General features: G+C 36.7%; 1 protein-coding gene across 2 annotated transcripts in view; it reads left to right on the forward strand.

Annotated features, from left to right (window-relative positions):
• RABGAP1L (RAB GTPase activating protein 1 like) overlaps positions 1-25,765 on the forward strand; it is a 781,286-nt gene that overhangs the window by 400,319 nt on the left and 355,202 nt on the right. For both annotated transcript variants that reach the window (XM_010367378.2, XM_010367376.2), the window contains exon 14: positions 22,522-22,635. In XM_010367378.2, the coding sequence (XP_010365680.1) occupies positions 22,522-22,635 (114 nt within the window). The remainder of the gene's footprint in view (positions 1-22,521; positions 22,636-25,765) is intronic.

Below are 25,765 nucleotides of genomic sequence, written 5' to 3' on the forward strand. Positions count from 1 at the left end.
TTCTTGTGTTAGTTTCATAGTTTGAGGACTTAGATTTAAGTCTTTAATCCACTTTTACTTGATTTTTATATATGTCAAGAGAAAGGGGTCTAGTTTCATTCTTCTGCATGTGGATTATTCAGTTTTCCCAGCACCATTTATTGAAGAGATTCTCCTTTCAGCAATGTATGTTCTTGGCACCTTGTCAAAAATGAGTTCAATGTAGATGTATGGATTTACTTCTAGATTCTTTATTCTGTTCCATTGGTCTGTGTGTTTCTTTTTATGCCAGTCCTGTGCTGTTTTGGTTGCAATAGCTCTGTAGTATAATTTGAAGTCAGGTAATGTGATTTCTCCAGTTTTGTTCTTTTTGTTCAGGATGGCTTGGGCTATTCCAGGTTTTTCATGGGCTCCATCAAAATTTATGATTATTTATTTCTATTTCTGTGAAGAATGAGTTTGATACTTTGATACAGATTACACTGAATCTGCATTTTACTTTGGACATTTTAACAATATTGATTCTTCTAATCCATGAACATGGAATAGCTTTCCATTTTTTTGTGACCTCTTCAATTTGTTTAATCAGTGTTTTGTAATTCTTACTGTACAGATCTTTCACTTCTTTGGTTAAGTTATTCCTAGATAATTTATTTGTAGCTGTTGCAGATTGGATTTTTAAAATTCCTTTTTCAGATTGGTCATCGTTGGCATATTTAAATGCTATTGATTTCTGTATATTGATTTTATATCCTATAATTTTATATAATTTACTTCTCAGTTCTAATAGTTTCTTGATTAAGTCTTTAGGTTTTTCTAAATATAAGATTATATCATCTGCAAATAAAGATAATTTGACTTCTTCCATTTCAATTTGGATGACCTTTATTACTTTATCTTATCTGATTACTCTAGCTAGGACTTCCAGGACTCTGTTGGATAATGGTGGTGAAAGTGGGCATCTTTGTCTTGTTCCAGATCTTGGAGGAAAGATTTTCAGGTTTTACCTATATGTAGATGTGGTTCTTTTCTTTATGGCTTTTATTGTGTTGAAGTATGTTTCTTCTGTATACAGTTTTTTGAGGTTTTTAAAATTTAATCATGAAGAGATGGTGAATTTTATTGAATGGTTTTTTTGTATCAGTTGAAATGATCATATGGTCTGTGTCCTTCGTTCTTTTGATATTATGTTTATATTGATTGATTTGCATATGTTGAACCATACTTAGTCCCTGGGATAAATCTCACTTGATCATGATGAATGGTGTTTTTAATGTGTTGCTGAATTTGGTTTGCTAGTATTTTGTTGAGGATTTTTTGTATCAATATTCATCAGAAATATTGGCCTGAAATTTTCTTTTTTTGATGTGTCTTTGTCTGTTTTTGGCATCAGAGTAATTCTGCCGTCATAGAATGAGTTTGAAAGTATTCCCTCATCCATTATTTTTTTGAAATAGTTTGAATAGGATTGATATTAGCTCTTTAAATGTTTTGTAAAATTCCACTGTGAAGCCATCATTTTCTGTGATTTCTTTTGATAGGAGACTTTTTATTACATCTCAGTCTCATTACTTGTTATGGGTCTGTTCGAGTTTTTGATTTCTTCCTGGTTCAATCTTGGTAGGTTATATGTGTTTAGGAATTTGTCCATTTCTTCTAGGTTTTCTGATTTATTGGCATATGGTTGTTCATAGTAGTTTCTAATAATCCTTTGAATTTCTGTGGAATCAGCTGTAATTTTTTAAAAATATCTGTATTTATTTAAGTCTTCTCTTTTTTTCTTAATCTTCCTACAGGTTTGTTGATTTTGTTTTCAAAAAACGTTTCAAACTTTTCAAAAAGTTTTCAAAAAACTAACCTTTTGTTTTGTGAATCTTGTGTATTGTTCTTTTTCTCTTTCCAATTTCATTTATTTCTGCTTTCATCTTAGTTATTTCTTTGTTCTACTTTTTAATGTAGGCACTTATTGGTGTAAACTTTGCTCTCAGTATTGCTTTCACTGTATTCTGGAGATATTGGTGTGTTGGGTTTCCATTTTAATTTGTTTTTTTTTTATTATACTTTAAGTTCTAGGGTACATGTGCATAACGTGCAGGTTTGTTACATATGGAATTTTAAAATTTCCTTCTTCTTCATTGACTCACTGGTCATTCAGGAGCATAGTGTTTAATTTCTATGTGTTTGTATAGTTTCCAACATTCCTCTTGTTGTTGATTTCTAGTTATATTCCATTGTGGTCTGAGAAGATACCTGCGATGATTTCAGGTTTTAAAAACATTTTAGGCCAGGTGTGGTGGCTCACGGCTGTAATCCCAGAACTTTGGTAGGCCGATGGGGGCAGATCACAAGGTCAGGAGGTCAAGACCTTCCTGGCCAACATGGGAAAACCCCATCTCTACTAAAATACAAAAAAATTAGCTGGGCGTGGTGGCACTCATCTGTAGTCCCAGTTACTCCGGAAGCTGAGGCAGGGGAATCCCTTGAACCCGGGAGGCGGAGGTTGCAGTGAGCTGAGATCATGCCACTGCACTCCAGCCTGGCAACAGAGCGAGACTCTGTCTCAAAAAAAAAAAAAAAAAAAAAAGCCAAAAAAAAAAAACAAGTCTGTCTTTGAGAACGATCTATGCACTGAGGAGAGGCATATGTATTCTGCAGCTGCTGGATGAAATATCTGCTCGGTCCCTTTGGTTTATAGTGCTAAGCCCAGTGTTTTTTTTTTTGTTGATTTTTCAGTCTGGAGGATCTGTCCAATGCTGAAAGTGGGATGTTGACATCTCCAACTATTATTGTATTGGGGTCTATCTCTTTCTTACCTATAATAATATTTGCTTTATATATCTGAGTGCTTCGGTGCTGATGCATATAAATTTATAACTGTTATATCTTTTTCTTGAATTGACCCCTTTATCATTATGTAATGACCTTTTGGTCTCTTTTCATAGTTTTTCATATTTAATTCTATTTTATCTGATATAAGTATAGCTACTCCTGCTTTTTTGTTTTTCATTTGCATGGAATATCTTTACCCATTCCTTTATTTTTAGTCTATGTGTGTCTTTATAGGTGAAATATATTTCTCGTAGCCAACAGATCATTGGGTCTTGTTTTTTTTAATCCATTCAGCCACTCCATTTCTTTTGATTGGAGACGTTAGTTCACTTACATTCAATATTGTTATTGATAAACTAAGGACCTACTCCTGCTATTTTGTTGTTTGTTTTCTGGTTGCCTTATGATCTTTCTTTCTCCCTCCCTCCCTCCCTCCCTCCCTCCTTCCTTCCCTCCTTCCCTCTCTCTCTCCCTCCGTCCCTTCCTTTTCCCTTACTGTTGTTTTTGTGAAGGTGCTCCTCTCTGATGGTATGTTTTAATTTCTTGCCTTTTTTTGTGTGTTTGTATGTGTTGTAGGTATTTCAGGGTTACCACAAGGCTTGCAAATAACATTTTGTAACCAATCATTTAAAACTAACTTCAACTTAACACTGCTTGTAAAACCAAACAAATAAAAAAGCAGAAGGAAAACTAATAAAAAGTCACACTTTTATTCATCTCTCTCACTTTTTAACTTCTCTTGTCTGCAAAGCCACTATCTCTGTTTCTCCAGGATTGGTCCTTGGTGCCTTATTTAGTTCATTTTTTGAGATCATGTTTTCCTGGATGGTGTTGATGCTTACAGATGTTTGTTAGTGTCTGGACATTGAAGAGTTAGGTATTTGTTGTATTTTTTGCAACCTGGGCTTGTTTGTTCCTGTCTTTTTGGGGAAGACTTTCCAAGTATTCTAAAGGAATTGAGTATTGTGGCCTAACCCTTTGATCACTGCAGCTATATCTGCATGAGGGGGCACCTCAAACGAGTAACACTGTGACTTTTACAGACTTGTCAAGATCACCTTGATGTTCTTTGATAAGATTCAAGAGAATTTTCTGGAACAACAGGCAAAGGCTCTTGTTCTCTTTCTTTACTTTCTCCAAAGCAGACAGAATCTTCCTCTCCATCCTGAGCTGCCTGGTATTAGCAAAGGGGTGACACAAGCACCCTGGTGGCCACCATCACTTGTACTGTGGTTTGTCAGACCCGAAGCCAGCACAGTACTGGGTCTTGTCCAAATTCGGAGGCGACTGCTGCCTGATAATTGCCAATCTTCATTCAAGGCCAGAATTGCCATGTGGAAGCCAGGGTCAGGAATCAGGAACCTTAGGATTCTACCTCCCGCTCTATTCTACTCCACCCAAACTGGCACCCCCACCGCCAGACAAAGTCTTTCCCACTCTTTTCTCTTCTTTCCTCAAGTAAAAAGAGCCTGTCCTAATGGCCACCACAGCTGGTATTGTGCTGGGTCACATCTGAAGCCAGCACAGCACTAGGTCTCACCCAAGGCCCACAGCAACTACTGCCTGGTTGCAACTGATGTTTATTTAAGGCCCATGCAGATGATGAATGCTGCCAGAACTGGGTTCTCCCCTACAAGGCAGCAGGTTCCCTTCTGGCCCAGAATTTGTCTAGAAATGTCATCCCGGAGCTAGATCCTGGGATGGGGGCCTCAGGATTCTGCTTGGTGCCCTGTTCTTCTGTGGCTAAACTAGTGTGCTAATTGCAAGATAAAGTCCTTTTTACTTTCCCCTCTCCTCTCCTCAAGCAGAAGGAAGGATTTTCTTCTGGAGCTGTGAGCTGTGCTGCCTTGTGTTGGGGAAGGACTGACACAAGTACTCCTGGGCTGGCCTAGCTGGTGTCTCATAGGTTGTGTATACCCCATGTCCTCTGACTCAGAGTCCAGCACAGCACCAAGACTTGTCCAGGAATTGCAGTCCTTGTGGCCTAGACTGCATTTCATGTTTATTTACGACCCCAAAGCACTTTAGTCCACAGTCGGCCTAGCTGGAACTCAGATACCAACCACAGGGAAGGATGATTCCCCTCTGGCTGTGGCTGGTCTGAATGCTCCCTCCATTGGCACTGGCTGAATTCTGCCATGTGTTTCTTTGCTGTGACAGATAGCATGGAGTTCCAATGCAAAGTCCCACAATCACTGTCCTTTCCTTCTGCCTATCACACATATTCTCTCTCTGTGCCATGCAGCTAATGCTAGGGGGTAGAGGTGATGGTGTTGGCAATTCAAGACTATCTTTTCTGCCCTCTTCAGTGCCTCTTTCCTTGATATGATGTTAAACCCCAGACACTGTGATTGTGTACCTGATTTTTGATTCTCATGAAGGTGCTTCATTGTGTGGATAGTTGTTCGATTTGGTGTTCCTGTGGAGGCGATCATTATTGGAGGATGCTATTCAGCCATCTTGCTCCACCGCCTTCTCTCCAGACACTTTTGTAAGTGATGATAACAGTCATTTAGTCCATCCCTGAAAAACTGAGGAATCTGGCAATTTACCATGTCAATGCCATCTTTGTAAGATTATTACCTAAGAAAAATGGGTGCTCTTTACTTTAAGAGTAGAAAACAGAAAGAAGTCACAAGTAGCCACACTAGGACTGTAAAGTGGATGCTTAATAATGTTTCATCAAAACTCTTATAAAATTAGGGTGAGTTCAGTGGCTCACACCTGTAATCCTAGCACCTTGGGAGGCTGAGGCAGGCAGATCACTTGAGGTCAGGCTTTCACCAGCCTGGCCAACATGGGAAACCCTGTCTCTACTAAAAATAGAAAAATTCGCTGGGCGTGGTAGCACATGCCTGTAATCCCAGCTATTCAGGATGCTGAGGCAGGAGAATCGCTCAAACCTGGGAAGCAGAGGTTGCAGAGAGCTGAGATCACACCACTGCACTCCAGCATGGGCAACAGAGTGAGACCCTGTCTCAAAACAAAACAAACAAAACTCCTCTTATAAAACTGACCTTGTTTAATGGGAGGAATGAGCAGGAACATTGTCATGGTGAGGAGGGACCCTCTGATGAAGCTTTCCTAGGCATTTTTCTGCTAGATCTTTGACTAGTGTCTCAAAACGCTCTCATAAGCAGATGTTATTCTTTGTCTCTCCCAGAAAGTCAACAAGCAAAATGGCTTGAGCATCTCAAACAACTGTTGCCATGACCTTTGCTCTTGACTGGTTTATTTTTGCTTTTACTGGACCACTTCCTCCTCTTGGTAGCCATTGCTTTGATTATGCTTTGTCTTCAGGATTATACTGTAAAGGCTTTTTTTTTTTTCCTTTTTAATTTCCTATTACAGTTCTTCAAAGAAATGCTTCAGATCTTGAACCCACTTGTGCAACATTTAATTGAAAACTCTGTTCTTATCTGAAGCTGATCTAAGTTTTGGCACCCATCTCATGGAATATTTACTCAACTTTAATTTTTAGTCAGATTTATATAAGCTGAACCAATTGAGATGTCTGTGGTGTTGGCTTTTGTTTCTGCAACTAATTGTTGGGCCCTTTCAATAAGAGCACAAACAAGATAATTTTGTTCTTGCAGATTTATATGGATGGCCTGCCACTGCAGGCTTCATCTTTAACATCATCTCATTCCTTCTTAAAGTGAATTTTCTATTTGTAAATTGATTATTTCTTTGGGGGCATTGTCCTCATAAACTTTTCATAAAGCATCATTGATTTCACCGTTCTTCCACTCAATCTTCACCCTGAATTTGATGTTTGTCTTTCAGTTTTGGTGGAATTAATGTTGCACTGAAAGGGACTCTTTTCAAATTTATGTCTTATTCTTTTTAGTGCCTCAAACTAGATCCTATTCAGACATGTTATAACAAGTTAGGGAGAATTTGTTTTGGTGCAAATGTTTTTGAAATTCATGCATTGTATTTAATAATGTACACTTTCCATCAACATTTTGAAGACCCTTCATATAGTACCTACTAGTTTATGAAATTTCAATAAAAATTTAAAACCCTTCAGAAAAATAATTACGAATAGCTAAGTGTAGATGTTCATATTTATTATCGTGGCCGGGCGCGGTGGCTCAAGCCTGTAATCCCAGCACTTTGGGAGGCCGAGACGGGCGGATCACGAGGTCAGGAGATCGAGACCATCCTGGCTAATACGGTGAAACCCCATCTCTACTAAAAAATACAAAACAAAACTAGCCGGGCGAGGAGGCGGGCGCTTGTAGTCCCAGCTATGCGGGAGGCTGAGACAGGAGAATGGTGTGAACCTGGGAGGCGGAGCTTGCAGTGAGCTGAGATCCGGCCACTGCACTCCAGCCTGGGTGGCAGAGCAAGACTCTGTCTCAAAAAAAAAAAAAAAAAATTATTATCTTAGACATTTTTTAATTCAAAAATAATTCGTTTAAAATATGCAACTCATAAATTTTGATTTTTCCTGAATTCGTAGTCATATATAATGGTGCTTGTCCCCAGCCTGCCACATCCACTGTCTTTCAGATTGTGCCCTGATACCACTTCACATCAATACTTGCAATGACAATACTAGAGAAATAAACTGTCCATTGATAAGGCATACCACGGGTTTATTTCATTATGCCAATTTTAAAGCTACTTTCTTCTGTGACCAGAACATTTTTTCAGATGTTAATTGGTTGGTCTTTATTTGGCATTTGATCAGAGGAGAGACAATGTTGACAAAGCAGACATTTTCAGCATCTTTGTCGTTTATTCACTAGCGGGAATCTTCATCTGTTCTCTGCCTTCGTGTCTTTGGAGACCTCAGACCAGTCTGGTATATCTTAATTTGATCTTGTTTTCCAGGCCAAAATTCAGTTTTTCTGTGCCTCACAGGCTTGGTATTCTCATTAATGATGATGTCTGTCCGTTGTTATCTCAGAGTCCTCAATTTCCTCTCAGTCTTTTATAGCTGAGTTCAGATTTTTCTGATTCTATTCATAGCAGTATCTGTAGCTTTTAACTAGTATTTTTGCATCTTAATTAAATAAATGTAACATAGCTAGCTTGTGAAGTAAAATGTGACTAGTTTATATCAAATATGGTAACTTTCATACATAAATATTAAAACGTGTTTAATCAAGAATAAAACCATTTATGCAGATACTGGGGAGTTGCTTTTCCCAACACTATGATATTAGTAATCTGGGTAGGACTGCCATATGTAGCAAATAAAAATACAGAGCACCCACTTACATTTTGGTTTCAGATAATTAACGACTAATTTTTAATATCAGTATGTTCAATGCAGTATTAAATTCCATGTGTTTTAAATGGGCATTTTATATTTTAACTGCCACCCCTAAATTTTCTTCATAGGGACATTAATTCTTATAGTTGCCCTACTGAAATCCTTTAGTAAAATACAAACAAAGAGCTAACAAGTTAAGAATTCTTTTTATGAAATATTATGTCCCCAACTTATGTCATCTTTTTCCCCCATCACTTTGCCAAAGTTTCCTTCATTCTCTATGGGCAGTGGTCCTGTGGTGTTGCAACACCTGCTCTTAGAGGGTAGGGCCAGACCACTCTTTTGCCCCACTTAGCCCAATCTCATCTCCATCTCTCCCTAACTGTTGGGTTACAGACATTCCTTTGGTGGCAAAAGCAGAGGTTTCCTCTGGGCTGATACTCAGGATCACAATGCTGCATCTTTGTTGTCTAAAGACTCAAAATCAGCCACCACTCCTTTGTGTTCTCTGTGGCTCTCATATTTGCTGCATTTGTGAAAAATTATCTGGTTTACACTATTCCAGTTTTATTTCAGGGCTGTATCACTTACATTATGATCTTGAATACAATATCACAGCCATGATTAGCAGGAAATACTAACTTGGAAGAGAGCTATTTCCAGTGGCTACTTGGATAATTGGAGCATAACATCCTCTTCATAAAGCATTTTAGCCGAGGCTGAGTTGAATAAAGATTTAAGCAAAATGTGTGTTTTATAAACCTATGTAAAAACTTCTTTGGTTCTTCTTTCCTACACATCAGGAAGATAGTATTGAGAACTACAATGTGATGACTTGCTCCAGAGTTACCTCCAAGCAACCCTTAGGAAGGTGTGATTTTGAACAATGAGATCATTTGTTTCATGTGGGTAAAAATGTCGTGAATCATGGCATTGATTATGGCAGTAGTTCCATTGGATAGCATTCTGCCTTATAATGGATTTTATAAACCCTCTTCCTAGGGAGACAGCTCAAAGCATTTCACAGGGCAGATGTGAGTGCCCAACAAAGAAAAATTTGCCCCATCCTAGCTTTCATATGTGCCTCAGTGTGAGGCATGACTCACCTTCCACTTAAGCAGCGATATAACCTTTTTCTTCATCCTCTGCGTTTCTGCCTTGGTTCACCATTTTCTTCTTTCTATCATATGGATCATTTATAATAATAATTATTCAACAAATATTTGTTCAGCCCCTACTACATTTAGGGTACTAGATGTGTTACTGTAAGGTGCTGCCTATAGTGGCCAGGAGCTTATCTTTCAGTTAGTGGAAGTAAGATATGTCTTAGCCCAAGGCAATATGTGAGTACGTGTTATATAAGTGTATACAACTTGGTATTATAGTAACATAAGGGAAAAAGGTGTTTTTACCTGGAATCATTAGGAAAGCACTATGGAAGGAATCTGACGAGCCTATATGGATGAGCAGGATTTTAGTAGGGGAACATATGGGATGTAGGATCATTCAGGCAGAGGAAATTACACAAAGCCTTGAAGCTTAAAGAAAAGCACAACTTTGCAGAATGGAATGTGATTCAGATAGAATGGAATAATTCTTTTTTTTTTCCATTTGAGGGTAACAGGTCAGTATTATAGATGGATTTGAATGGTATATGGGAACAAAATAGTGCTTCAGGTAGATTAATTTAAAGGTACTGTATAGACTGATCGAAGGGCAGAAAGTTTAGGGAATTGATTATTTGAAATAGTTTAGGCATAAAGTGATAATAACCTGACCTATTAATAGATGGTAGTGCCAAAAAAGCACACAAGGTCTAGCTGGCCCAAACAATGGTTGGTTTGTGTACTTAGACAATATATTGAATAATATCTATTTTTTCATAATATTTTCATATTGTGAACTACTTAACATTAACACTTATACTGAATTACCTTAACACTAATATTTTCTTATTGTGAGCTACTTAACACTTATGCCTAATTACCTTAACACTTATAACTAATCGCTATGCAAAGTAAGAACAGTCTTGTATATGTAATTTGTTATCAACCACTTAAAACTTTGGGAAAATGAAAGAGTTTTTATTTGTAGAACTGGGTCTAAATAAAAAGGCAAGGCCAGACAAATTCCTGGAAAGAAACCTTCTTTTAGCCCTATAGCCACTAGCCACTGAATCAAGTAAAAATACCTTCCACAAATGGCAACTTAATACTTAAGGAATAAGTGAAGTTACTTTTACAGTTTCTTAATTTTAACAGCAGTTGCATTTTCTTTCTTTTTATTACAAATTCAGACTTTAAAAATGTTCTCTTAGCTGCATGAGAGTCACTTAGGAGAAAGTAACATAGAAATTATTCCTCATGGCATACGGATCAAAAGCAAATATGTATATTGATTAAAGTGGTAGAAGGGAATTTTAAAAGCGAGGACCTTAACCATAAACTGTTTCTGTCTCATATGGTATTAAGAACAGCAAAGAACCTGAGCCTATTACGCACTATAATCCAGAGGTACACTGAATGGGAATTTTCTGATCCTTACCTAACCTTGCTATCAATCTACTGCTTCAAGCTATTTATCTGTGAAAAAGTTAACACATAAACTAAGACAGATACCTGAGATTTAAGAAAAAAACTATTATAATTTGCTTCTAACAGTGTTTCATACACATTATGTAATTCATCTGTCACTTTAATAAGACTGATTTTAAAATAATGCAGGGATTGAATGTATCTTTATCTTTTTTACTTCTTTTCATATAAAATGAAGTAAAACTCAATGAGCAAACCCCAAACAGTTTTTTTTTAAAAATTATTTTGGATGAATCAAATAGTAGGATTTTACATTTGTATTTTAAGATAGAGATCCATTTTGTTTTGTCCATAGGTTATATAATATGTAAAATTATTTTTGTATATCATCTTTGATATTAGAAATGACATTTTGGTATGCATTTTGCTGTGAAATTTTGGTTTGGAAGTCTATGAATCCTTGTCATTTTCTTTGATTATGGCACAAATTATTACCTTTTGCTACTCCTGTTGACAAAATGATGTTGGGAGAGAACTTAAATTTCAAAGCAAAAATTTAAAAACTTGAGCCTGTTTCCATCTTGGGGAATAGATGGTTACCCCACCTGCTTCCCTAATTCTGATTTATTCAGTACTCATTTGCCTCGTGCCTACTAAAGTCTCAGGCACCAGGAAATCACATAAGAATTGATCGTGGTCGACCTAGAGCTGGCAATCAAGTGGGGGTATTCATACATGGACACTAGTTAATTAAAATAGCAGAGTGAAAGCCCAGAGGACCAACTGATTAAGTGAGGAAAAAGGAGGGAAGACTTCCACAGTAATTCTTTGTATGTCAGCTCAGAGATGGGAGTGGAAGTTCACTCCATTGTGGTTGAGAATAAAAAGGATACTTGACTATGTGGATAATTCTGAATTGAGTTTTATACTTCAGTTTTAAATGTGGAATGAAGTTCTGTTAGACCAGTAGTTCTCAAGTAACAGTTTGTGGCCTTTTGCTGGTGGCTACGTAGATGCTTGTTAAAAATACAAACTGCCTGGAGGTACTATGGGCTGAAAAAGCATCTCAGGTGATTCTAATAATCCATAAGATATGACCCCTACTTTAATAAAGATCCAGGAGAGAGAAAATAAATGATAGTTGAAGTCACAGAAATGGATAAGATTTCCCTTGAAAGTGTGGAGAGTAAGCAAAGCGGAAGACAAGAAGTAAGCAGAGAAGGAGCCAGCAAAGAAACTGAAAAGGAATATACTGTGTCCAGGAGCTAGGATGCATATTTACCTGAGTCTTTTAATTCTTAGATTGGCAATCCTCATTTCTGAATCGATATATAGAGAAAAAATGTAGAAGAAAAATCTCTAGACTGCTACTTATGATTTGGCTTTATTCTAAAAGGGATTAATCAAGTTTCAACTTTGCCCTATCTCCAAAATATTTTGCCTACTTCTGGAGGAAGTATAATCACCAAATCTGTAGCAGAAACAGCACCTGACCCTCTCAAATAGAGAAAAATGAAGAAAGTAGAGTATCAGAAAAGAAAGTTGTAATATTAACCAGGCTTTGTAAGACAAAAAATGCCCCATCATACAGTTACTAGATGGAATGAGGATATTTAATTTATTGAAGTAACCTTTATAATTGAGAACTAGAACTATTATAGTCTCTTGGGAACAAATCCTTCTGTTCTTAGGCATTCCTATTTTGTATTGATGTTGTTGTGATCCTTGCATCTTCTACTTTTAGGTGACTAAAGCCTTATGTTAATGGAAACGTACTGTTATAAAAAGGAACAAAATGGCAATTATATAACCTGAACTGGTATAAAAATTAATTGTCTTTTTCAAAATCTATATCCCAAAATAGAATAACTGTTGATCCTGAAGGATTTTTAAAATATATACATTACCGAAATTTTTGTAGGTATGTAGTTATTATTCAATTTTTTTGAAATGGATAAGAGACTGGAATGCACTCACTCTTCTTTGAAGTTTCAGGTGATACTTTATGAAAAGGAATTCCAAGATCATTTTAATAGTTATGTGATCAACTTTTCACTTAGGATTCTTCCTTTCACTGATTAGATACAGATTTTTCACAGCCTCAGTGAACAAGCGGTAAAATGGTCAACAGTGGTTCTAATATATTTAGCTTTGGAAGTTCTAAATTAAAGGTTATTTTTTAAAAGTTTTCAAAATTAACACGGTCTTGAGGAACTATTTTATTATGAATAATATTTTGTTAATGACAGAGGAAAAGGCAAACAATGATACATATATCTAAATAGAGAAAATTTACTGGTGAGAATACCATAGTGAGATTCAAATTTGTTGATGGCCAATTTGTGAGAGTCTAACTAACTGAAAGTTAGAGAGAACACAATTCACACTGCCCTCACTTCTGACACCAGTTGTAAATTCAGGGAGTTATCAAAACCATCCTTAAGTTCATAATTCATTAGATATGCTCATGGGAGCTGACAGAAAGCTGTTATACTCATAGTTACAGTGTGTTACAACTACAGAATAGAGATTAAAGCCAGCCAAGGGAAGAAACACAAAGGGCTGAGTCCAGGAGAAGTACCAAATACAGAGCTTCCTTTGTCCTCTCCCCATGAGTAGTGGATGTTACTTTTCTGGCATCAGTGTTTGATAGTACACCTGGAGTATTGCCAGCTAGGGAAGCTCACCCAAGCCTTGTTGCCCAGAGTTTTTATTGAGGCTCAATCACATATTACCTATGTGGCTGACCTTTATTCTCCAGCCTCTCTGTAGGTAAAACTTGAATGGCATGGTCCGAAACCTTAGTCATAAATAACATTGTTAGACTATTCAGTGGCCAAGGCCCCCATGCAAGCAAAGACCCCCCCCCGACCCATCAGGCATGATGTTCTTTGGACTAGAAGTCACCTATTACTAACCAATGGCAAAAGCCAAACTTCTCTTTGAGTAAGGTTAATTTTTCACTACACTCTATGTTATTCAGATAGTAAAAGTAGATGAAACCAAACTGGAACCAACGGCTTACAAAACTGAGACTACACAGACTATGACAGATGAAATGGCTCCGTATTGTCCACAGGATTAAGTTAAAGTGTTTTCATTGAAGATCACCTTTCTATATTCTGGATCTCTCTCAACTTGTCCTTTTATGAATTCCCTTCTGCAGTCAATTAGAGTCACATCTACTGGGCATGCCAAATGCTTTCCTGCTTTGGAGGGTTTGTTCATACAACATTTGCTGTTAATATATTCATTCATGATCTGCAGGTTTTGTTGAACCCAGCCCAGGCCCTATCTCCTGTGGAAGGCCACTTTCACCACTTGACCACTTTTGCAGACATTCTCTACAGATTTCCCATAGCTAACATTGACCGTATAATTTTTTTGGCTGTTAGCATTTATTTCTTTCCATCAGTATTTATACCTATATCTTGTCTTTACATGTTGATCATAAACCTTTTGCAATTTAAGGAAATAATGGACTATGCCCTGTGTTTTTTTGAGCCCCTAGATCCTATTACAATGTCTTGCACATAACAAATGTTAAATTAATATTCAACGGTAAGTTTTCATATAGACATGCAAATAGGAGTATGTTATTCAAATATATGAATTAAATCATCTTGTAAAAATGATGTGAATTATACTTATAAATTTCTGAGGTAAGTTAATCCAAAAAAATATTGGAATCATTTTTGACAATTCATTGAAGACACTGGAAACATACAGGTCAGAAAAATGCTGGAAAATGTCAAGAGAAGTATTGCCATTCCACTCCCACTTCAAGGCCTTGCACATTGCTTTCCCTTCTGACTGTAATATTCTTTCTCTAAATATTTCTCTAAATAATCTCACTCAAGAGAGGCAAAACCACCCTACCTAATATGTCAGCCCTTTCTTCACTATCTCTTTATCTTGCCTTTTTTTTTTTTTTTTTTTTTTTTTTTTTTTTTTTTTTTGAGATGGAGTCTTACACTGTCACCCAGGCTGGAGTGCACTGGTGCAGTCTTGGCTCACAACCTCCACCCCGCTGAGTTCAAGCAATTCTCCTGCCTCAGCCTCCTGAGTAGTTGGGATTACAGGAGCCTGCCACCACACCCGACTAATTTTTGTATTTTTTTTTAGTAGAGACAGGGTTTCACCATCTTGGCCAGGCTGGTCTTCAGCTCCTAACCTTGTTATCCACCCACCTCGGCCTCCCAAAGTGCTCAGATTATAGGCATGAGCCACCATGCCCGGCCTATCTTGCTTTATTTTTATATTACTTTTTACTAACCAATCAACATTATATGCTTAATGTCTTTCTTTCCTACTACCAGATTATAGGCTCCATAGGGTCAGAGACTTATTCTTGCTAACAATTACATCTTCTACATCTAGAATAGTGTCTGATTCTTAGTAAGTGCTAAGAAAAGTATTTGTTGAATACATGAATGAGTTTGTACTATTCAGGAAACAAAAAGCTTAATTTTTATATATGTTCACTTTTTGTGGGATGGGTGTGTGTGTGTGTGTGTGTTTGTTTTGAGACTGGGCCTTACTCTGTTGCCCAGGCTGGAGTGCAGTGGCATGATCTCAGATCACTGGAACCTCAGCCACCTGGGCTCAAGTTATCCTCCCATCTCAGCCTACCAAAGTGCTGGGATTACAGCCCTGAGCCAATGCATGTGGCCTTACAGTCGCTTTTTGTATTATTCAATTTAAGAAAATGTAATTCAGCTTGAAGAATTTCAAAGAGAAGCATCTAAAGTGATTGAGGAAGTGGTAGAATTTTTTTTTTTTGAGACAGAGTCTTGCTCTCTTGCCCAGGCTGGAGTGCAGTGGCGTGATCTCGGCTCACTGCAAGCTCCGCCTCCCAGGTTCACGCCATTCTCCTGACACAGCCTCCTGAGTAGCTGGGACTACAGGCGCCCGCCACCATGCCCAGCTAATTATTATTATTATTATTTTTGTATTTTTAGTAGAGACGGGGATTCACCATGTTAGCCAGGATGGTCTCGATTTCCTCACCTTGTGATCTGCCCACTTTGGCCTCCCAAAGTGCTGGGATTGCAGGCATGAGCCACCGCGCCCAGCTGGAAGTGGTAGAATGTTTTCTAAAATTACTAAAAATTATTCAGCTTATAAAAACAATTATTAACTTTGACCATATATGGGTGCACACATGGTCAAAGTTATAAAATTATAAACTGTAATAATTAGGTTAAAATAGGTTTGTTCATCAAACCCTAGTTTTATTGAGGCATTCCTTAAGAGTTTTTCAGAGAAGTAAAAGAATATGATTTTTATATAGTGGATAATGATTATGGAGCTCTTTCTTAAAATTTGCATGTATTTCAAAAGAGTTCAAAGAGCTGTTTTGATAAAAATCACAATTTTAAAGATAATGCAAAATGAGAAATATTTATAACTTTGGAAAATAACAGCATGGAGTTCAGCTATTGTGCTTTATCCTAAAAGCAGTTGCAGGTTTCATTATTGCCTGTTGATATGAATTCCAAGAATGTCAAGTTCCCCAGTTGGAACAATGAGCAGTCAGCAACCCTGAGAACGAAGGCATATCCAAATATGACCACAGGAGTATTGGGTAGGTGTATCTGGAGTCTAAAAGTAACCCCACATGTTTGTCAGAAAGTAATCTGGAACTCTGACCTAGATTACTTAAGATCTGTGGGAAATCGAGGCTATGCCCATAGGCCTCAGTTCTTCCTAGTCTTATATTCTTGAAAGAATGCTTTGTTGTATTCAAATATTTTCCCCTGGAATCCCAGCACTTCCTTCAAGAACAAAGTACACATCATGAATATTGACTGCTCTCGAAATATGCTTCTTCCTCTCCTCTCTACCCGCCTCCCTTTAGTTCTCATTGTAGCTTCTTTCCCTGGAGAGGTTTATTTCAACCTGAAGCTAGAATATGGCTTATATTTTTGACCTTTGTGTCTGGCTTTGATTCTGAAGTGTTTGGCAGCGTTTCTGTGCAGTGACTGGGAAGCAATGCGTTCACAATATGATTTGATTGAGGTTTTTTTCCTTTTCTTCTGTATTACCACACTTAAGACCCCCCCCCCCCCACCCCATATTCAAGGAACAAAGGCTGGCAATGACCCGGCCTTTTTGTGTTATTGTTTCAGTTCATGATTTTAGTAGCATGTTTGAAACTAGAATACACTTTTGTTTTTGTTTTTGTTTTTTGTTTTTTTTTGAGACGGGGTCTGGCTCTGTCGCCCAGGCTGGAGTGCAGTGGCCGGATCTCAGCTCACTGCAAACTCCGCCTCCCAGGTTCACACCATTCTCCTGCCTCAGCCTCCCGAGTAGCTGGGATTACAGGCGCCTGCCACCTCGCCCGGCTAATTTTTTGTATTTTTTTTTAGTAGAGACGGGGTTTCACCGTGTTAGCCAGGATGGTCTCGATCTCCTGACCTCGTGATCCACCTGTCTCGGCCTCCCAAAGTGTTGGGATTACAGGCTTGAGCCACCGCGCCCGGCTAGAATACACTTTTATATTTTCTCTTTTCATCTCTGCCTCTTTGGATTTTTGGCAAACGTCAAGATGAATAAATCAGACCGACCACTGCAAACCCATCTGCTTTCAGGAACATGTTAGCAGACTAGTTTGTGATGTTTTACCATCCAACATAGAACTAAAGGAGGCTCCCTGTGGAGTAAGAATAGAAGGCAAAGTCTGAGGTCAAAGAGTTTTTCAGCTTTGAATTATTTATCTGCCTACTGATTGTGCTAGGGACAGTCTATATTGTCATGTTTAATGGCACTCAAAGATTGGTATGGTGTAATACTTATAAAGTTGAAATGATTTTGTGGTAGATGTAAAGTGAAAATATAGCTTACACTTTGGATTTGATGATAGGGATTAATAAAAAAGATGCTGTCACAATTTTTAAAATAATGGCAAATCAAGGTACAAAGTGTTCATTTGACAGAATATTACTTTTACACTTCTGCCGCTGCTAAGGTTTCGTTTGAAAACAGTCTTCCTCACTAAAATACCTTTCTAGTTGTTGACAGCCCAGAAATTGGTTCATAAAAAATAATAGGCTGTGGTCATACAAAGCTATCCTCCTAATGCTTGTTGACACTTCAATGCTGCATTCATTTCTTTCTCACAATGAGCAAGTAAGTGATGATTCTCTTTGAATAAGAGTTAAGAGAATTGCAAACATGTCAGTTTATATAAGTTATACTGGGAGAACAGTTCATGTAATACTCTTGATAACAGGCACTAAATTGAACCTACTTTAAACTGATCAAAAGTTAAGCAAGCTGCTTTCATCTCACAGAGTTGGTTTTAGGCTGATCTTCAGCAAGCTGAATTGTATTCTCTGCTGGACTATGATTTTATCCAGTAGAGATCAATGTCTTTTTTTGAGAATAAGTTTATTCTTACTACCTAATGGTTTGGAAATTAAAGAGAATCCTTGAAAGGCAGATTTAGTTTCTCTGTGATAACGTCAAGGGCGTGGGGTATGGGAGATAAAACTCAATTTTTCAGACTTTATTACAAATGTCTTTCTACTTTGTGATCTGAGTCAGCTTTTGTTTATGGACCATCCTGACTAAGGCAGGAGAAAGGATACTCTCAAGGACTTTGCATATGAGTTACATTCTTGGTGGTGGTGGCCCAGAAGGGAGGTATATAGTTGTGATAGTTGTTTTTGTCCTTTCCATACATGACTTCAGCTGCTTTTTATCTTTAGAAGCCACATTCTAAAGTATTGATGGAAATGGTGATGCTCTGGCAAATTTAGGTTCTACTGTACCCTATCCTTTCTATCCTTCTGGACATATTTGTGTACATCTTTATTGTGTGGGTTACATGCAAAGCTGGGGCCAGAGTGTGTATTAGTTGATAAAAGCTGTACTTTATCTGAATAGTTGTTCATTGTTGCTTTTATGAATAGATTCATAGAAAAAAGGGTAATTTAGGACACATAAAATACATGATTGGAAATTAAACAGAGTATGTGTGCATGAATCCATTGTGTTGTAAATCTCTAAAGGAATTGGTTTCATAATCATAATGTAACAGAAAAGAGTTGTTTATTTAGGTGTACAAATACAGAAGAATGTCTACAATGTATATTCACCAACAATTTTAAACAGTTGAATAATGATTCTTATGAAAATGGGAAAAATATTTCTTGTTATTGATTAATAATTTTATTTATTTAACAAGTACTCAGTTTATACTAGGCAATATGCTAAGTACTTCGCATACATTCTAAATAATGTTATTTTAAATAACATTATGCATTTGATAGTATCATCCCATTTTACAGATGAGGAAACTGAAGTTTAGCAAGATTAAGTAACTTGTCTGAGATCCTATAGGAATTAAATGAGAAAAGTGGAAATAGAATCAATGAGTTTATCTGGCTTCACGGCCATTAAAATATTGTATTTTAGGTGCAAAATGGGAGATACACCTGCTGAGAAGTAAGTTCTGGAGCAATTTATGCATCTAGATATTGGTGAAGTGGCTGCCCCTAAAGGAATGACTTGTTCCCTCTTCTCATTCTGGAGAAAACTGGCGGGACTTAGGGAGCCCCTGCATATATGGGAATCTTCTCAGAAAATGAATTTATATCAGTTTTGGTTGTGCTATAAAATGTTTTTAGCCATATAAAAATAAAATGTCACAAGAAAGCCCTTAGTTCCAGATATTTAGATGATGAATTATTGAGCCTCTTTTTGTCCTTCCTCTTTCTTCGTTATATTTCTTGTAAAAATTGACCATTACAATCAGAATAAGTCTAAAAAGAAAGGAATTAATATTGAAGAGAAAAATTGTTTTGTTTTCCTTTTGAAAAATGTTAGGTTTTGTAACTTTCTTGACTCAAATATTTGTTGAATGAGTGAGTGAATTTGGATGATTAGATGTGCATTCCTGAAATATAAACTGTTCCTACTCTCACCTGTTATGGGTAATTGGAAAGTGGGTTGACATTAGCTTTTGCTTCAAAAACATAATTATTTTCTTTTGATTTTCACAAGTTCAGTACACAATTTCATTCCTATTAGGCTGTTTATGAGACTCTGTTACAATCTACTGACCTTCACTTATATGAGATTGATCAGTGAATAATGTAGCAACATACCTTATTTAGTCTATAAAGTGAAGTTCTAGAAATTATTCCCTTAGCCAAATGAGAGCACTATACAGAAAGAAAACTCTAGGAACACATATGTATTAAACATTTAAAAGTAATCCTAGGAAGGGAAATTTTATTTTAATTAATTTTTTTTTTTTTTTTTTTTTTTTTTTTCAGACAGAGTCTCACTCTGTCACCCAGTGTCGTGTGATCCAATCTCGGCTCACTGCAACCTCCACCTCTCAGGTTCAAGTGATTCTTCTGCCTCAGCCTCCTGAGTAGCTGGGATTACAGACATGTGCTGCCATGCTGGGATAATTTTTTGTATTTTTTAGTAGAGACTGGGTTTCACCATGTTGCCAAGCTGGTCTCAAAGTCCTGAGCTCAGGCAATCTGCCTGCCTCAGCCTACCAAAGTGCTGGGATTATAGGCGTGAGCCACCGTACCCGGCCAGGAAATTTTATTAAGTAAGGACAAGGTGATTTTATTTTCATTTGATTTTGTCCTTTATTTCTTAAATATGGAAGGTCAAGTGTGCATAGAAAAAAATTCTCAGTATTATGCAAATTTACCCTCTAGATTTTTTTTTTTTCTACCAATTTTTCTTTCCCTGAATCAGACTGTTGGAACCATTTAAACACAGCATAATGCTAAATGCATAATCAGTTTCTAGAGAATACAGTCCAATGATTTATCTCTCTTAATGTCCTGAAAAGTACAAAAGAGTTATCCTGCGGGCCACTGGGCACATATGGTTCCCAGTACACTGAAATAGTTCAGCAATGGCAGTAGTAACATTTTCATTCCTCATCTTTCAGGTAGTTTATAAGTGGAAACTATTAACTTATGGAAAGAGGGCTCTTCTGTTGGATAAAACCTGGCAGTGAAAACTTTGGTCTGCCTGGTTACCACATTTTTGTACTCAAGACTCTAGACAAGATAAAACAAATGTTTCATAATATATCCCTTTATACAATACCTTTATACTTACCTTGTTCTATACCCCCACCCCTCCCTGCAGTTTTCTTTATCATTAGAAACTACATTTACCTTGACAAATGTAAATTGTCTCTGTATCCTTTTGCTTAAGTTATGGTGATTTTTTAAGGCTCTATTTTAATTCACGTTTAGCATTTCATTCCTGTAATCCATCAGAATTTCCTCTGGATCGACTTGTAAGCAAATTTGTTTGCTAGCACATTTGGAAGTTTTCGGTTTGCTTCCTCTCTTTCTGTATATAAGATCTAATTACCACCCAGCATGAAATAGCAACTGAAATGAAGGCAGCAAGAAAAGGTAATGGCTTACCTTAGAGCTAATCAACCATCCCCTTCTTGTATATTTCACAGCTATAAAGAGAGAAAGAAATGGCATTCATTAAAATAACATATATTAAACTTTCTTTCTTTCTTGATTTGAGACTGAAGAGAGGATTTCTTCAAATCTTTATGGAAATAAGACATTAAGCAATTCTTTTAATTTGCAATAAGTAGTCTGATGTGAACTGTACAAAATACTTTCACCATCAGCGTGGCTAAAAGTAGTCCCATACTATTTTCTTGACATTACAAAGATAAAACAAACATTTCCAGGAATAAAGTAAAATCAAGAGAATATTTAATTATTTTTATAAGGCTTAGAATTTGACTCAATTTGGGATTTTGGTTTCTAAATTTGTCTTCAACAAATATCTAGGCTTATCTTTAAAGAAGATATCATCCTTCACACCTGTAATCCCAGCACTTTGGGAGGCCGAGGTGGGCAAATCATGAGGTCAGGAGTTCGAGACCAGCCTGTTCCAACATGGTGAAACCCCATCTCTACTAAAAATACAAAAAAAAAAAAAAAAAAAAAAAAAAAAAAAAAAAACTGGGCATGGTGGTGGGCACCTGTAATCCTAGCTACTCAGGAAGCTGAGGCAGGAGAATCACTTGAACCCAGGAGGCAAGAGGTTGCAGTGAGTCAAAACTGCACCGTTGCACTCCAGCCAGGGCAACAGTGTGAGACTCTACTTCAAAAAGAAAAAAAAAAAAATAGGGATCATCTTAATATAGTAGCCTGTAGCTTCCTGTTTTGTGGAATCAGTTTGTTGGGTAATTAACCTAGGAAAGATTGATAGTATTTTTACTTTTTAAATGACTGTGGTCTGAATTTTTACTTATCAGATTGTCAGATTTAAAAATTAGATAATTTGTGGTATTAGGCATACTCTACTATTGTTTGGAGTATGTACTGGAATGAAAATTATATAGAGAGAGTACGTTCATCAAAATTGGAAATGCATGTAACTTTCGACTTTGCAATTAAACCTCAAGGAATTTATCCTTGAACATGTGCATAAGACATATGTATAAAATATTCCTTATGATATTATTTGTTATATAAATAAAGCAAAGAATATGGTCACTAATAGGAAAATGTTAAATTATGATACATCTATATCCAGATATACCTTATTTTTAAAAAGTAACTGCTCCTACAGAGAATAAACTATATGTACATGTCTTGATAAGGAACACTCTGTTATCCCATTAAGTGAAAGAAACAGTCTAGTTTGCCTCTATGGAGATGTATGTATACAACTTCCTTCCATCCCTGCCCCTTCTCCCCATATAAACATACATACACACACAAATATATATAGATGGATGGGTGAAAAGATACAAAGGAGCTGTTGGTAGCACTTATCTTGGGTATAGGACTATGGGTCTGGGATAGAAGGGAAGTTTTTTTGTTTTTCTGTTGTTTACTTGTTTGCTGTTTGAGTTTTTTACCATGTGCATATATTATATTTCGTAACTGGAAAAAAATTTAATAACCAGGTCTGTTTTTTTTTCTTTTCTAGGACTCAGCCCAGGAGAGTGTTATTACTCGAGATATTCATCGTACATTTCCCGCACATGATTACTTTAAAGATACTGGAGGAGATGGTCAGGAATCGCTCTATAAGATCTGCAAGGTAGGACCCTCTACTTCACTTTTCTAAATTATTTTACAGAGCTGTATTTTAGAAACCCATTTAAGGATTTTTTTACTCTGTCTTCATTTCTTATTTGCACTATGCCATGTTTTCTGCTTTGCACACACGCTATGAGATCCTCAGTACTGATCCTAGAAAGTGACTTTTTGGTTGCATGTTTCGTGCCTCCTCATGAGGGAGGAGGCGCAGCATAGCCTCCGTTTGGCTCTCCTGCTAACAGGAAAGGAACAAAAGGTCCTCTCAGGCTGTGTTGTAAAAGCTCAAAAGAGTCCCAGATGATTCTGTCCTTCTGACAAGATCATGCAGCAATTGTCTCCATTTTTCTGACAACAGGCAAGCTAAGAATCAGTGTGCTTATTGTTGAATACTGGCAAGTTATTGGATGTTTTTGATATATTCTGAGTTATATCACATCATATATTTTTGTGTGGTTTTTATATCCTATTTTGAAATCTTTTTTCTCCCTCATTATTAGTAGGCCTGGAAAAAACTGTTTCCTGATTTTCAGTAAATGTCCTTTGCTTGGATACAGAAGATTCTGTCTCTATCAGTATAGAATAGCCATCAAGTTATTAATTTTATCAGAAATGCAGAATGAAGTGTGGTGGGTATACTCACATTGTTCATATCTACCATTCTAAAGAGATGATTAATGAATAATGAACTGCACAAAAATTTGGTAATAGTATGGAGAAAAAGGCAAACATCATGGCTAATTTGTAAGTTAGGTAATCAGTTCCTGAATAATCCAATTTAGCCTTTGTAATGAGTAGCAAATATGAGCCAGTAGGTAGTCAGAAGTATATTCACAAATCTATTTCGTTTTATATTTATTGTTTTTTAAAAAGAGCACTTATGGCCGGGCGCGGTGGCTCAAGCCTGTAATCCCAGCACTTTGGGAGGCCAAGACGGGCGGATCACGAGGTCAGGAGATTGAGACCATCCTGGCTAACACGGTGAAACCCCGTCTCTACTAAAAAATACAAAAAACTAGCCGGGCGAGATGGCGGGCGCCTGTAGTCCCAGCTACTCAGGAGGCTGAGGCAGGAGAATGGCGTAAACCCGGGAGGCGGAGCTTGCAGTGAGCTGAGATCCGGCCACTGCACTCCAGCCTGGGCGACAGAGTGAGACTCCGTCTCAAAAAAAAAAAAAAAAAAAAAAGAGCACTTATAAAAGCACTTGCCTACATATTCTAACCAAGTAGGATTAATGTTTAATTCTGCAAATGGCACAGCTTTCATTAAAGTCCTTGCATGTTGGTGGTTTTGGCCTCTTCCCACTCCTGTCTCTTTTTCCTTGCTTTTTCTCTCTCTCATACTTTTTGATCTAACCATTTCGGAGGCTTATAAATATATGCTGATCAGAAATCTATTTTTATATGAATGTGTCATTCAGAGCTAGAAATATGTAACTTATAATCTGAGAGTATACTGATCTTTGGAAAATGATGTAGCATCTACTTTGAAAAGTATCAAAGACCATTGGATGCCACAAAAAAAAGTTATATGTTCATTATATGCCTGTGAAGGACAAAAGTAATTATTTAAAAATTTTTTCTACTAATTTGAAATTCTGCAAACTGATTAACACTGGCTTGTGTAAAGAGGTTAGGAAAATTTATATCATTTCCAAGTTTATTTAAGAGGGTCTAGTTTATGGCATATGGAACATTTTTTTCCCCAGCATATAGTATATTTTCAGCCAGTCAATAACTTTTCCCTCAGCTTTCCTGTGATTGATACTAGATACTTTCTTCATAAAGCTAAAACAGATGGTTCTAATGTGCTTGCAACTTCTGACTTAAAATTTTGCTCCATTGTAGTAAAAATAGTATTTGCCTTGTTATGTAATATTTAGAGGGCAAATAATCTGAAACATTACTAAACACAAAAATAAAAGTTGAATAATGGGCACTTTTAAATAGTTGATACACTTTGCTTTGGTGTTGCAAACAATAATGCAACCTTGAATTTATTCGAAAATATTCATCAGTACATTCACAGAGCTCATGTGGCCATTTTAGATTGTCAGTATATGTTTTACAACATGACTAAACCATTTTAAAGCTCTTTCTGAATGAAGAATATTGTAAAATGTAGATCTGAGATACTTTATTATCGACAAGTAGCTTAAATCACACTAAATTTTGTGAAGGTGTAGAAAACAGAATTACACTAGACATAGTATTAAATAAAAGTAATAAAAGTTTTTAAGGATTTTAATGCTGTACTGAGCTGTATATACATAAAAATAATTTCACAACAGTCTTTGATAATGGATGTGAGCAGAGATGTATACATCCTACCCTGTAGACCACTTGGTTTGTGACTGACCCGGTTCCTTCCCCTCTTGATTTGCTATTATTTAATAATCCAGTGCTCATGCCAGGAAACCTTAAGTTCGATGGTAGCTCACAAATACGATAGCATACTTATGAGTAATTTAGGATAGCATACTTATGAGTAATTTAGAATGGAGCATTATTCTCAAGGTTCCACATCCACTTTTCTTTGTTTTTTGTATCCAATTTGAACCACAGTGTTTTATTTTATGACTCCCATCCCATATTCCCAAAAGCTACCTGTGTGTAACCTTTAAGGCTTAAAGGTAGTCTAACCATTTAAAGGTAGTCTAAGGCTTAAAAGTAGTCTAACTGTGTAGTCTAACTGTTCCAACATTGTTTCCAGAACCATTGGTTCTAGAATAATAACTAGCATTAAACCTCACACTCAGCAATCCACGTTTGTGTTTCTATTCTGGACACCCCGTGCAGAATTCAATAAACATTAATAACACCTTGATCTTATCTTAGCTGCTTTGCTATATGTAAATAAGGACAGTTTTACTTTTCCTTTACCAATCCTTATTCTTTTTCTATTTGTCTCTTGTCTTATTGCACTGACCACACCTTTAGTATAGTGTTCAAATAAAGCTATCATAGCAGATACCTTTTCTTTCTCCTGATTTTAAAGGAAATGCATCTAATGATTAACCACTAAGAAAGCTGCGTCTTCTTCACATCAGCAACACAATCATAGGCCTTTAAATAAAAATACAGTGTTTTCTATATGTTAAAATAATTTTACATTTGCAGAGTACTTTCACATAT

Source organism: Rhinopithecus roxellana, chromosome 8 (genome assembly GCF_007565055.1).
Source record: "Rhinopithecus roxellana isolate Shanxi Qingling chromosome 8, ASM756505v1, whole genome shotgun sequence".
Lineage (NCBI taxonomy): Eukaryota > Metazoa > Chordata > Mammalia > Primates > Cercopithecidae > Rhinopithecus > Rhinopithecus roxellana.